General features: G+C 41.7%; 1 protein-coding gene across 1 annotated transcript in view; it reads left to right on the top strand.

Moving 5' to 3' along the window:
• The window catches only part of LOC108796970 (breast carcinoma-amplified sequence 3-like), a gene marked incomplete at its 3' end in the record, with an annotated part of 206,142 nt that overhangs the window by 159,936 nt on the left and 31,486 nt on the right, over window positions 1-14,720 (top strand). The window contains exon 11 of the mRNA XM_018568540.1: window positions 4,353-4,436. Coding sequence (XP_018424042.1) covers window positions 4,353-4,436 — 84 coding nt within the window. The remainder of the gene's footprint in view (window positions 1-4,352; window positions 4,437-14,720) is intronic.

The raw sequence follows: 14,720 nt of genomic DNA, 5'->3' as shown, positions 1-14,720 counted from the left end.
CTTGTCGTTAATTATTTAGTAGTATTTATTTATAAGGCGCCAACATATTCCACAGTAGAGTGGGGGTGAAAAATCAAGGCTATTTACTCTATGACATTTCTCGATTTTCATTAAATCAGTAATGACAGAGTGGGTATGCAGAAACTGTGTTACACAAAGGCTGTGAAGTCATGAGACCATAGAATGGACAGAATTCGATCAACTAGAAAAGAAGTTGAATACAGTGTCAATACAGTCGACCCCTGAAATTCGCGGAGGTTACGTTCCTAGAGTACCCGCGCATTGTGAAAAACCCCAAATTTTGAATGTGGTCAAAATAATGCCTATAAATGCCTATTTTTATCGTTCAAACCCTAAATATACCCCCAAAACACTTTCATTTCATTTCAAACTCTGCCTAATACATTACGCTTTAAAAAAAAAAAAAAAAGAATGTAAATATACCAAAGAAAACGCGCTTGCATGAATTACAGTACATATCGGCAAAACATTGGTATTTTACATTCTAGCACTGTGGGAGACTAAAGGTGGCCATACACTGTACACCATCACAAGACCTTAGTCTTGCGATGGTTGTAAAGTGATTAAAAAAACGTACTATCTGCCCATCTTGGACAGGCAGATCGTACTCTCGATCTTTGCAAGCCCGCCCCCTGAGGGGCGGGCTTCCGATGACCGCAATGCTGAACGGGCAGTGTGCGCGTGCGCACACCGGCCTGTTCGGCATTTGTCTCCCGAGCACCGTTCAAACCAGCTGAAAATCGTACGATTTTCAGCTGGTTTTCTAGCGTGCTCCTTAGACAAAAGACGTGCGACCGTACAGTAGAAACGGTCGCACGTCTTTGTTCACACTGCTCGATTCTCGTACGATCGCGGGATTTCCCGCGAATCGCGTACGAGAATCGAGCAGTGTATGGGCACCTTTAGCAGTACAGTACTGTACAGTACTGTACTGCTATGTCTCTCACAATGCACTGTGCACAGTATACTGTACAGTACTTTACTGCTAAGGCTCCCACAGTGCTAGAATGTAAAATACCGATGTTACCCCTATATGTACTGTAATTCATGCAAGCGCATTTTCTTTGGTATCCGCTGTTGTTTTCATTGGTATAAGAAGAGTAAATACAGTAATAATTTACTAACTAACAATTATTAGTTCTAAGGAAAAATCCGCAAACAACTGAGGCCGTGAACTCTGAACCGCGAATTTGCGCGGGGTCGGCTGTATAAGACATTTATGAATTTATTTTCTTGACCATTCATAGGTTTTATTTATTAACATGGCTAGCAAAAGTGCGCCCATTCATTTGAATGGGCAAAATACACTAGGGTGTGTAACTTCAGTTGCGGAAAGCTCAGAAGTGCGCATTGAGTGCCGAGTAATGTGTCTCTGAATGTGCCAAAGTGAATACGTTTGTAATCAGGCTTACAGTATAGTGTTCAGTGAGAGCCAGTGGTGCAACATTTTTTGAGTATCATTTACAACAGTTAGAGTGGAAATATGCAAAAAAAGTGACATTCAGTATCATTAACACAGCATTCTTTATTTTACCCTATGTAACATAGTTTTATAGTTTTTTGATCCTGCCACTACGTCTGTTATTTAACTTTCTTTAACAGACCAAGTTGCCCAGCAAAATTTGAAATTAGAGGATGGAAATATGCCATTCAACACTGACTTTTAGTTAAAACCTTTAAACCAAAAGGAAAAAAAAACAAACTGTTACTGTAACTGCTTAAAAATGTTACCTGGAGTTAGGCTTTAATTATAAGTCCCTTATGTAAAGTCCGTCTGAATTGTTTAGTCCATGTAACACCGCCCTCTCTACAGGTTAACAATTCTGGTATCCAAGGATGGCTAATATGGCTTCTCCATAGATATAGTGGAGCAAGTAAAAATAAAGGAAACAAGCTTAAAAAAAGGAAACTAATGCAGCCACCAAATTGAATTGGTAAGCTGCAAGATGTTATGATTTTTGTTTTTGGGTTTAGATACACTTTAAGACAAGCACATATAGTGTAAAATGTGCGTCAAATATTCTGAACCCATTATCCCATAGCTAAATCAAAAGAGAAACCCAGGGAGGGCGTTTGAATAATATAATGGTACTGGCATGGTACTTTGGTTCTCTAGACAGCAGTTACTTAACAATACATAGGCGAAAAAGGCACTCCTGGTAATACATGAGTTACAACTGGGCAAACATATATGGTACTTATGGGACAATAAACAGTCAATTATTACATTATGCAGGCAACAAATGGGCTGATGGGAAGGGGGTTTAACACCGCGGATGTCAACTGGTTAAAATATGCGGGCAGTAAATTGTGCAATTGTGATAATGCGTGGGCATTTACATGGCAGTCATGATACATGTTCAGTTGTTACAATAGGGCAACATAAAATAATGACAGTATGTAAGCAACAAACTGGCAATTATGTCAATATGTGGCAAGAAATAATCATAACAATATGCTGTCAACAAACCAGCATTCGCTACAGTACAAAGATAATGACACCAACAGTGACAATACCTTGACCCCAGTCAGTGTGAACAAAGAATTATGGCCTGTAATAATAATGTCTGCTTACATTCCCTTTTCATTGGTGGTCAGTGGCAATTAGAACCCTTATTACATTGGTGGTTAGCGAGAAGAATGATGCATTTTTTTAACTAACCACCAATGTAACGGGTATTCTTCCTCCCTCCAACCACTAGTGCAGGGGTCAGCAACCTTTTACACACCGAGTGCCATTTTTGCAACCATCAGACAACCGAGTGCCATTGAACAATAGTGCACCATGGTATTAGCAAATTTCAGTTTTTGTACTCATAGTTGTACTGCTAATAATAAGTTAAACTCACTAATTATTTGAATGTGTTTATCTTTGGAGCCTCGGGCCGCCCCGTCGTGATTGGACGGCGGCGGACCGTAGTGTGCGGCCGCCGGATACCTTACACCGGCGCCCGCAACTTCCCCACAGGGTCACCGCTGCCGCCCCGAGGCCGGGCCTCGGTGGCCTTGTGGGAAATCCGGGCCTGCGTGCCAGCCGATGTGGCCTCGCGTGCCAAGCCGGGCACGCGTGCCGGGGGTTGCCGACCCCTGCACTAGTGCAAAGTGCATTTTTTTGCAGTGGTGGTTAGTGGGAAAATTAAGAGGCACATTAAAATTTCATTTTCAGTGCCACTACCTACCTCGAATTGCAGTAGGCTCTACACTACACTGTGACATAGTTCCAGTGCTACTACACTGGCACTGGAACTATGCAGGCATTGTTTGGTAGGCAACTGGTGCAAAGAGCATTCCATTCTAGCTACACCACTGGTACCCTGTGCTGTAAATTACATACTGTTGGAGATAACATATACCAGACTGCCTTATTTTGTATTCCGTGCAGTACATTAAATAAGAAGTCTTGTCTAATTTTTTTTTTAAAGCTCAACTAACTAACTATTTTATCCCATGCTTCTCTGTGAAGTGAATCCTGAGATACAGACTATGACAGCTCATTCCTTTTCATTCCTGACCACACTCTGCAAAGGAGATGGACTCCTGATTGACAGCTCTTATCTCCGTCCCTGCACTTTCCAGACACAAGCAATGTCACACGAATACAGATGGAGGGGACACGTTCTCACGGGATTCAGCATAGGCACTAGAACTGGAAGGGGAGCCTTGTTTTGCCCTGGGAAAGTGCAGGGACAGTGAGATAAGAGCGGTCTACTTTGCAGATCATGTTTGGGAATGAAGAGGAGTGAACTTGTCAGTCTGTATCTCAGTTTCTACTCCACACAGAAGCATGGGGTAAAAAAAAAAAACAACATACACTGCGGGAGTGAGGTGACCGAGATGTGAAAAACAATACAATGTGAGACTCATTCTTCAAATACTCTGCATCAATACACTATAACGGGAATTTCTCAAAACTGGAGCAGAGAACATCTGGACCAGCTCTGCATGGCAACCAGTCAGCTTGTAGCTTTCATTTTCAAAGTTTGACTAAACAAAACTGAAGGAAGCTGATTGGTTACCATTGGCAACTGCTCCAGATTCTGTGTGCTCCAGTTTTCCAATTCTTCTCCCCTTTTAATAGTGTGTTGTACATTAAATATATGTAATACTGCTAATCATTACAGTACTGTCATATTACTAGATATAGCTCATTCTGCTAGGATCTCTGAATCCCACCCGGTTCAATGAATGGGCTTACCTTTACTAGTTATCCTACAAAGAGATTTTCCGACATGTCGCAAAGCTTTGTATTCATCAAACGGCCAATTATATGTGAGCATCTTTGCTATTTTTGTAGGTTATACTCTTCTAACATTTGTATTGTCTCCTTGCAGCTTATTCGGTGCCATCAGTCTCGTGGAGGGGCATGCGGAGATAATATTCAGTCTTATACTGCCACTGTCCTTAGTGCTGCCAAAGTAAGTATAAAGACTACAATGTGGTACTACTGCATCGACTGAAACCTAACACCCATCTCAAGTTTTTGTAGGATACCCTGAGAACCCCCCACCACCACCCATAACCCCGGGCTTCTATTTTTTTCCAAAAAAATCACTGAATTGATACTATAAATCCTGCAGTCTTCTGACCAGAAAGGAGGCATCACAAATTATTTTCCTCTTTTTCTTACTTTATAACGAAACAAGTTCCCTGCATTATGTTATGAAACATTTATTATTACCCAGATTTTTGGTACAATCTATAGGATGGGCTCATGCACGCACCTGCGAAATAGCAAAAACTACCATACCCAAAATTGACCATAGGCAACACTTTAAAAGCTTTTACCACTCATCAGTTTAGTGTTAACAGTGATAAATTGCCCTAGAATGATTGTCCTCACTCCAGTGTTTCGCAGTGATATGTAACTTGTGTGGTGTAATAGTTGTTTTGGCACGTAGGTGCACCTGACACGGGTGACTTAAAAATGTGTTTGTGTTTTTTTTTTTAAAATGTATATGCAACTTTTTTTAAAACCTTCTTTTTTTTTTTACACTTAACTAACAAGCCTCCTATCGGATAGAAAATATACAATGGCAGGTCCTCTTTATGGAGACATCAGGGGTCTCTAAGACCCTTAATGTCACCCATGGACATGCTTCATCAGCTTCTTCTCTGGCTATAGAAATTACAGCTGAAAGCAGAAGGGATGTAATACACATCACTTCCACATTCAGAGATCGGAGCAAGTGGAAGAATGCTGATCTCCCTCCGATCTCAGTACAGGCAGCTGCTGTGCCAGTACTGAGCCCACAGAGGAGCGGAGAGGGGGCCCGCACAGTCTTTGACACCATACAAGTGATCAGACAGCTGTAGAGCTGCCTGACCGCTTGTATGGGACAGCCGGTACCGGCTATTTAAAATTTTTACTGTACTCCGCTTGCTCACAAGATAGGGGTGCGTACATGCAGAAAAAAAGACGCCATTCATATATGGTGACCCGCAGAAAGGAACTTGCCTTCTGTCCGTTTATTTACAACAGGCAGATGGCAAGTAGTTAAAAGGAATGTATAGTGGTCTTGTATATATTTTGTTTATTTATTATGACCAGGAGTTTAAAAAAAAATGTAAAAAAAAAATATACAGTTAAGTATGCAATATTACATTTTATACACTTCTTTTTTTTATTCAGCCAGCAGCTGGAATCTACTTTTCACTTATTAACCTATTTTAACTTTTAGCTCTGCTGAAAGAAACCAATTAGTCACAGAACTGAAATAAGTCATCCTAGCAGTGGCTCATATTTTATCAGAAGGCTCAGTACCGGTTTTCTGCTAGGCAAAGGCAGCTGCAAAGCTTTACCATTATGCTTTTGGAATCCTTTGCCATGTATTGAATCCCAACTCCATGACATTTTCAAAAAATCACAAACTAGAGTGTAAATATGCCATTTTGAGTTGCTATATGAAATTGTGTCAGTCTTGTATATAATTGTAGATAGAAAAAGATAACCTTAACATTCAAGGTACTGATGTTATAATACAAGACCTATTAGCACATGTATTATTATCCTTTGTTTATAAAGTGCCAACAGATTACACATTAAAGGTGCAAATTACAGATATATGATGCATAAAGATACATTTCTCAGAGCTCTAGAAAAAGGTGATGGGAATTTCAACTAAAATGTAATAAACATTTAAGTGATGATAATGCAAACTTCATCTGTATGCATTTAAGGGGCAACAAGCTTACATTACAGTATCACAGCTGGTAAACCTTAATCAAAGTCACTGTGTAAGCAATTGATACTCCTGATAAATTAATACAGAGTAACGAGCCATTCTTAACTTTCCCAAACATCTTAAAACTCAGCGGAGAAAGGCTGGTTTGCATTATGTGAATCTCTTGTCTGACCTTAGTATCCCATAAGATACAGACGGGGGGGAAATCTACTTGGAAATACATGAAAGGAGTAAGAAAAAAGCATTTAGAAAGGTTATTTGGCTCCCAAGAGACAGGGCTTTAGACATTTGACAAATTTATTTTTTTCACCACAAGAAAGAGTATGTCTTAATTTTGGTTAGCAAGCTTTATGCTGACTACACATGTTGACTTGATGATATCCATCTTTGGTGTATGTGAAATAATGTGGACATGGATGATACCATAAAGGAGTGCTGCTTATGTAGCGAAAATAATGAGGGACCAATATAGCTTCATTAAACTGAAGGAGTATACACTGAAGAACAGTTTAATGATTATGCTGAGCACTGCATTTACACTTCCAAATCTTGTGGTAGTGTATCCTCAGTGTTTGCTGATGATGTCATGTTTGGCCTCACTTTTAGTTTAGTGACCTGCCATTAAGCAGAGTCCCACAATAATTATTTTTTTTAAAGTTTGCAATAAAAATATAAGTTAAGTGCTAAAAGATTTATGACACTTTAATGAACTCGGGGGGAGAATCACACACTTAAGCTTGCAGTGGGGGCTACCTCTGCACTGCAAGGGTTAACTACTCATTTTGTTTAAAGGTTTCAAATGAAGCAGATTTACTTACCTGATGCTCAGTCCCACTAGCTCCCCCCAGGCTGTTAGGCTTGTCCCATCAGCCTCTTTTTCCCTGGGCTCCAGTGGTCCCCTGGTCTCCAGTGGTCATGTCTTATGCAGGACCTTTGACCTGCATTAGATTTGAAGACATTGAGGGACATTCCATAGCAGAGGGGGAGAGAGGTGAGTGCCTACTGCCATGATACAGAGGATCAGGTAAGTAAAACTGCTTTATTTGAGCCCCCTAGAAAAAAATGAGCGCTTAACCCTTTCGGTGTGGGGGTAGCAAGGGTAAGTTTGGAAATTTCCAGGACTATGTTTGTGGTTACACACACTTTGATTTAATGGAACTAAAGCAAGGGCTGCTCCAACAGCTGTGTGTTTTTATACATGGAAGCCACAGTGTTGTTTGTCCACCCCTCTCCTCCCATTGCCCATTCACAGAATGCATTGTATTCTGTAAATGGTTCACAGATTACAAAGAACACAGATTACAAAGAATTCTGTAAATGGACTAGGGGAGCAGAAGGGCAGGCAGGCATAGCTCTCCTGTGGTAGCTATAACTGTACTATGCTGTCCAGCTTGAATAAAAGTATGAATATTACAGTAATGACACACATACTGTACTTTACACTACAGAATATAAAGAAATGCTAGAGTCGTGCTTTAACACTGGTAGTTGTTCTCTTCACGTCTGTTAAAAATTAGAGTTAGAAGTGAATGTTTTCTCTTTACGAATTTCAATGTACTGTTAAATAGTGATGGGCTCAGGCGTGTTCGCAGCTCCACGTGCCGAGCCCGCCAGGAAGCTGGCAGCGCCAATCACAGGCACAGAGACATTTCCCGATCTCTGCAGCTGCGGACCTGGATAATGTCTCAGTACCTGTGATTGGCGCTGTCAGCTTCCTCGTGGGCTCGGCACGTGGAGCTGCGAACACGCCCAAGCCCATCACTACTGTTAAACAACATTTCACAACACTTGATTTCAATGTATTTTTAAGAAACTATTTTGATGGCAGAAATCCTGAGATAAAAAAATTAAATAGACCAAAGATTAGTCTATGATGAACATGAGTGAAGGATGTCATATGTGAAGGTGGCCCTTTGGTGGTGTTCTTCAATGGTCTGTGACCTTGTTCAGAGAGTAGCAATTTGAATTACTGTTGGAGGGAGACCTGCCCCAGTATACTTGTGGTCTCCAGAGTAACACAAGTCCCAGCATGCCTGTGAGGTCACCAGGGGACTTCTAGTCTCAGCATGAGGTCACCAGGGACTACAAGTCCAGGGTCTGCAGGTCCCAGTATACTTAAAGATTGTGTTGATTTTTCACAACTTTAAATGTACATTATATCGGCACCTGATATTGGCTATCAGCCTGAAAGGCAGCCGAATATCGGTATCGGTATTAGCTCTGTAAAAATTATATAGGTCGATCCCTAAACAGGATAGGCTGCCTAGGAAGGAATTGCATGGTTAGCCATATACACTGCCTTGTGAAAGTATTTCCGCCCTTGTTTTTTTCCTGTAATTGCATTACAACTTGGAATCAAAATTTAATTTTTTGTCAGTTTGTATCAAGTACACAACATGCCTACCACTTTGTATGTTCTAAATAATGATTGTTGTGACATAAACAATAATTAAGACAAAAAACCCTCAGAAATATTGAGAGTGTGCATGTTGTGAACAAACCCCCCAAAAATCAATTTTAATTCCAGGTTGTAATGCCTTAAAAGAGGAAAAACACAAAAGGGTGAATACTTTTGCAAGGAACAGCACCTCAGTAAGCTTTACATGGACATGGTTAATGATGATACCACTGGAAAACAGCTAATATGGAATTTAACTGCTTGCCATCTGGCCGTTGTAATTAAAGAAACGGACAGCTCACACTTGAGGGTGGATGGATGTTTTAAACATCTTTTCCCGTTCCCAGTCGGACATTTTTACAGCTGTTGATGGCTGTGACATACAAGCGTTTGGACTGTTATAGAGCTGCCTGATCGCTTGCAGGGTCCTGGGGAAGTGTGCCACTGCTGCAGGCTATCCCAGGCGCCGCTGTCCCCTGTGCGAGCCCAACATGGCAGGTCTGTTTACATTTCCAGTGGCTGATCTCCCCTCTCATCACTGAAAGCGGAAGCAATGTGCACTACATCACTTCTGGTTCCAGTGTGTAATTTTTTTGGCTGCTGTAGCCGGAGAAGAAGATGGGGAAGCAAAATCTCTGCTTCATTAGCTTTTTTGAGGTGTAAAGGTCTAATAGACCCCTTATTTATCCATAAAGAGGACCTGTCACTGTATCTAGGCTATCACATAGGGGCTTGTTAGTTGTGGTTGGTATGCAGGTGTGGAGTGCAGAGGATGGGTGTCAGCTGTGGTGCTGAGTCTGGGGTTTTTGTGGTGGTGGAAGAGTTTTTGGTACAATGGTGAGGAGGGTGCCGTTAGGAAAGGGGCAGTTATGGGTTGAGAGTACCAATCAGAGACAATGCTCGTACCCTCAGGGAATAGCAGGAAGGGTAGAGTTGTCCAGTGGCAGTACACAGTGCCTGTTGGTGTAAGGCAGGTGCATGCTCCAGCCTGTCAACCTCAGTTTTACATAGTTACATAGTTGGTAAGGTTGAATAAAGGCACAGGTCCATCTAGTTGAGTGTGTGTGTGTGTTTCCATATCCCCGTAAATTCTGTGTACTGACAAATGTATCTATGTGATGACATTTTAAATTAGACTACCTGTAGTTAATTTAATTTTCACAGGGCCAAGACTGAATTCCCAGCCACCTACAGTGCAGTGAGGGGCACAGCTAGAGATTATTCTGCACACTACATATTACTCATTGCATTCTGCATTTTATTGGAGAATAAACAACTTCTTTTTAAAGCTTTTGTCAATTCAGTAACATTTCTTTGGTTGTTGTCAGGGGTAATTGGATTCTGTGTCAGGAGATCTGATTCGAGTTCCTAAACCAGTTTGTAGTCCCAATTAGCAGAAGGGTTGTTATCTTACTCTATACCATCACAATAAAGAACTCAGCTGCTCACTGAAGATGGTAAAAACAAACATACCTGGGAAATAAATCAGTTGCTGGTGCCTCAAAATGGCATGCTAATGTATGGCCAGATTGCTTGTGTTGATAGGGAGCTGGCAGGGCTTTCAGGTGTGGTGGGTTATGTAAGTGGACATGGCCTGGACTAGGGGGAAGAAGGGACTGGCGACGTAGTCCCTTGTTGAGTGGGATCTGGTTGTTCTGGGGAACATGAAACATGGTCAATGATAGTGAGCCCAGTCACAACCCTGACACCATCTTCAGGAAGTCCTAGGACTGAACTTATTCTTTCAAAATTTCTGAGTTAAAATTTTGCATTCCAGTAAACAAACATTTTTTTTATATCTAACCGATTAAGCTAATGGTTATTCTGTACTATTAGCCTTACACCTGCATTTCAACATGAAACCAAGGGGGGAAAACAAAACACAATTTTGCTTCCTGGAATCTATTTTTAACATAACTATGCAATACAAACCATTTATCTATTAATTAAACTTTAACTTATATTGAATTAGCATTAATGTGTCTTGATATTAGCTTTCTGTAGTCACAATCCTCAGACTGCTAGAGGGAATGTCAGCCAGCTAGGCTCTATTGCTTGGTACAGACCTGTCCCTGAATATGCTTAGAGTAAGAGCAGAGGGATGACTTCATTAGTTTGCTGCTGCTTCTTCGTTGTGTTTTTACACACTTGGGTGGGACCTAGACCAGACTATATTGCAAAAATGGGTACTAAAATAATACACTTCACCTTATTTCTCCAGACGGACTTCCCTATAGAAGTCCTTACCTAAGCCGATATTTTTACTGATACACTTTTTAAATCTACTTATCTGCAGTGATCACATATTAGACATGCAGGAAGGTGGATAGTTGAATAATTTGTTCATTAAAAGTGCAATAGATGTAAGATGGCAGCTCCAAGCTCTGCCAGGCTGTGGGAAGGTTGTAGATGGCAGCTCCAAGCTCTGCCAGGCTGTGCAAGGTTGTAGTAGCAGATCCTTGGACAAGATGTTGGTTTTGGTATGTCTTTCTTTAGGGAAGGTTTCTAGGAAGGCTAGAGGGTACATATAGGGGAATTTATGTTAATTTCAGTTACCCTTTAATTATACTGTAGGAGGCAGAGAGGCCCAGAATCTGGCTGTGCTGTCTGGCAGGGTTGGTTTGGTCACAGGGCTAGCTTAATAGAACTAAAAGTCTTATATATTGTGTTTCCCCAAAAATAAGACACTGTCTTATATTTTTTTTGGCTCAAAAAAACACACTAGGTCTTATTTTTGGGGTAGGTCTTATTTTTTTTTTGATGTGCGACAATCCAAAATTAATGCAAATCCAAATGAAATCATCCAAAATGGCAAAGTTAAGAATAGGGTGATCAGGGCAATCAGGGGTGCCGTACGTTTCCAAGAGCAATTTGGTAACCAGTCGATGGCCAGAATAAGCAAAGTGCGCTTTTACTATCGATTCCTCACAGGCGGAGTGCATTTGTTATCACTCCACCTGTGACAGGAGCCGATGCTATAGAGAAGGCATTGGCTTATGCGTCTCTGCTCCCTCCGCTGCCGCCTCGCTTCCTCTAGCGTTGGCACCACTGATTCTCTCCCGCGGCTCTTCAAGTTTCCACTTATGCCACCACCGGCACTGGGAAAGGTCACATGAACTAAAAGTCTTATATATTGTGTTTCCCCAAAAATAAGACACTGTCTTATATTTTTTTTGGCTCAAAAAAACACACTAGGTCTTATTTTTGGGGTAGGTCTTATTTTTTTTTTGATGTGCGACAATCCAAAATTAATGCAAATCCAAATGAAATCATCCAAAATGGCAAAGTTAAGAATAGGGTGATCAGGGCAATCAGGGGTGCCGTACGTTTCCAAGAGCAATTTGGTAACCAGTCGATGGCCAGAATAAGCAAAGTGCGCTTTTACTATCGATTCCTCACAGGCGGAGTGCATTTGTTATCACTCCACCTGTGACGGGAGCCGATGCTATAGAGAAGGCATTGGCTTATGCGCCTCTGCTCCCTCCGCTGCCGCCTCGCTTCCTCTAGCGTTGGCACCACTGATTCTCTCCCGCGGCTCTTCAAGTTTCCACTTATGCCACCACCGGCACTGGGAAAGGTCACAACTAGGTCTTATTTTTGGGGTAGATCTTATATTTTAGCAATTCCCAAAAATAGTACTAGGTCTTATTTTCGGGGTAGGTCTTATTTTCGGGGAAACAGGGTATACTGTATATATTAGGGCTGTGGAAATTAAAGATTAATTTCTCGATTAATCGTTAAACTTTTTGATCGATTAAAATTATTTTGATCGCTAATGAAAACACACACCTCTCCGCCGGCTTCCGGGAGTCCCGTCGGCGATCCGGCGACGTCACGGACATTGACGTCACCGGACTTCTCCCCCCTTCTCCACGTGGCTCCGCCGGCTAACGAAGGGAAGGGGGGAGGAGTCCACTGACGTCGATGTCCGTGACGGCTAACGAAGGGAAGGGGGGAGGAATCCGGTGACGTCGATGTCCGTGACGTCACCGGACTCCTCCACCCTTCGTTAGCCGACGGAGCCACTTGGGCCGATGAGTTTGCCCAAGAAACTTTCTGCAAGAGTGCCAGCCAAGGCATTGTCCTATACACATACAGCACAACAATGAGGTAATAAAATGAACTAGGATCACACTAATCCAGCACGTTATTATTCTGAGTTGCCCCACTCAAGTGGCGGCCAAATTGAGTGGGGCACATGAGATTAATAACGTGCAGGATTAGTGTGATCCTAGTTCATTTTATGACTTCTTTGCTGTGTATAGGCCAATGTAGTTGGATCTGTATGTGCGTTTATAATCGAAATTAATCATGAAAACACGAACATTTTAATCATTACCAGCCCTGGTGTTTAGCTTTTAGATGTTTAGCTCTTCAGCTACAAAAATGCTTGTCTAATTTTATTGATTTAGATGGTTAAATTACAAACAATATGCTTCTGCTAACAGAAATCACAGTATAAGGCAATGGTAACCTCCTTAAAGGAAGTTATCATAAGAGGTACAACACAGTGGAAGCTAGAGTAAATGGAATCACTGTACAAATACAGATATTGTCTGGGAGCAAATAATAAACACACGTTCTCTTGTCACCTAATAACTGCCATAGATGCCGCCACCGTCTTTAACCCCGAGGTGGTAAATTGATTTACCCAAGCTGCATCTGTTTTCTTCTGTTACCTGATAACTCCTTAATGAGTCTTAACAGCTTATGTGAGCACGAAGCCATTAGCACTAATGGAGGGGGAGGACATTTGAAATGGCATGGGAAAGGCTAAAGATTACCAGTTGAGTTTTTGCAAATAGTACAGACTGCACATGGGAATAGCTTATAATGATCTTGTCTAGATATTTTGGACTAATGGGCAGGTTAAATCTTTGCACGATGGCCACATTGAATATGAATGAGCTCTTAACCCATGCACATCTTTCATAAAACTTAGGGTATACCATATGATGTACCACAGCTTCAAAACACTACTATAAGCTGCATACCATACATGCTGTGCATATAGGGAAAGAAAGGCAATTTGTGGAGCAACAGTATATTCTGTATGTAATGCATTATCACATGTGCATTTGTATTTTGATTACAGAATATGAAAAGACACCTGTAAACTGAACTGTAAACTAAACTTTATGAACAATCATTCTACCAGCATGCACATTCGCTTTGGGTAAACAAGCATGCTTAAGTCTATGAAACAGGAGAGAGAAGCACTCAGGCATCAGTTTGTCACAGAGGAAAACAATAGTGATTGGCTGGCAAAATCCATCCCAAATTAAGGATTCTTCCGCCAAACAGGATAATCAGTTTTACATTAGTTTGTGATGCTTCTGGGATCATTCAGAAATCACAGACAGGTGTATTTGACCTGCAGTTGACCACTTTTTGACCTGCATTTGACCCAGTCCAAGTGGGCTTTTCACTCCTGTGAACTTGTATGGGAATACAAAACCTGCTTGAAGTGAATTAAAGTAAATTCACACTGGCCCTTGGCTAGCTGTGGTGGGCTTACAGACATATATCCCCAATCTGACTATAAATGGCCAGATCAGGGGAAAGTTCTCTATTTTCTACAGCCCTGGTTCTCAACGAATGTGTCCTGGTTCTCAACGAATGTGTCGCAACCTAAAAGTGGGTTGCATCCTTCTACAGTGAGTCGCGGAGTCCTTACCGCATAGAGCGTCCCTCCTTCAGCAAGGAGACGGGACTTTTTCTGACAGCCTGCAGGAGACTTTGTATTGTGAAACAATCCCCTCTCTCCCTGGGCCCCCTGCTGAAGTGATAGGGCCCGGGGAGAGAGAGGACTATTTCATCACTTTTGGGCTACGTAATAATATTTACAATTAAGTTAAAGTCCCGGCCTGCACTGGAGAGTGCAGCATATATCAATCCGCCCCAGCACGGCGGATTGATATCAAATAGGATAGGGAGAACAACCGGACCGTGGAGGCTGAGCAAGGTAGGCAGGTGGGTAGAGGTGTGCAGTTTTTCATGTAGTAGTATTGATATTACATAATGAATGTTATTACAACAGAATGGGCAGACTGGACTTGGAATAGCAGAATGTTCATTATGCTGCTAGCATTTGCCCTGTCAGTGCAGAAGCTGGAAGG

Source organism: Nanorana parkeri, unplaced genomic scaffold (genome assembly GCF_000935625.1).
Source record: "Nanorana parkeri isolate BGI_ZX_2015 unplaced genomic scaffold, ASM93562v1 scaffold1204, whole genome shotgun sequence".
Lineage (NCBI taxonomy): Eukaryota > Metazoa > Chordata > Amphibia > Anura > Dicroglossidae > Nanorana > Nanorana parkeri.
The sequence above is the reverse complement of the archived record's forward strand: the minus strand, read 5'-3'. Positions and strand labels throughout refer to the sequence as shown.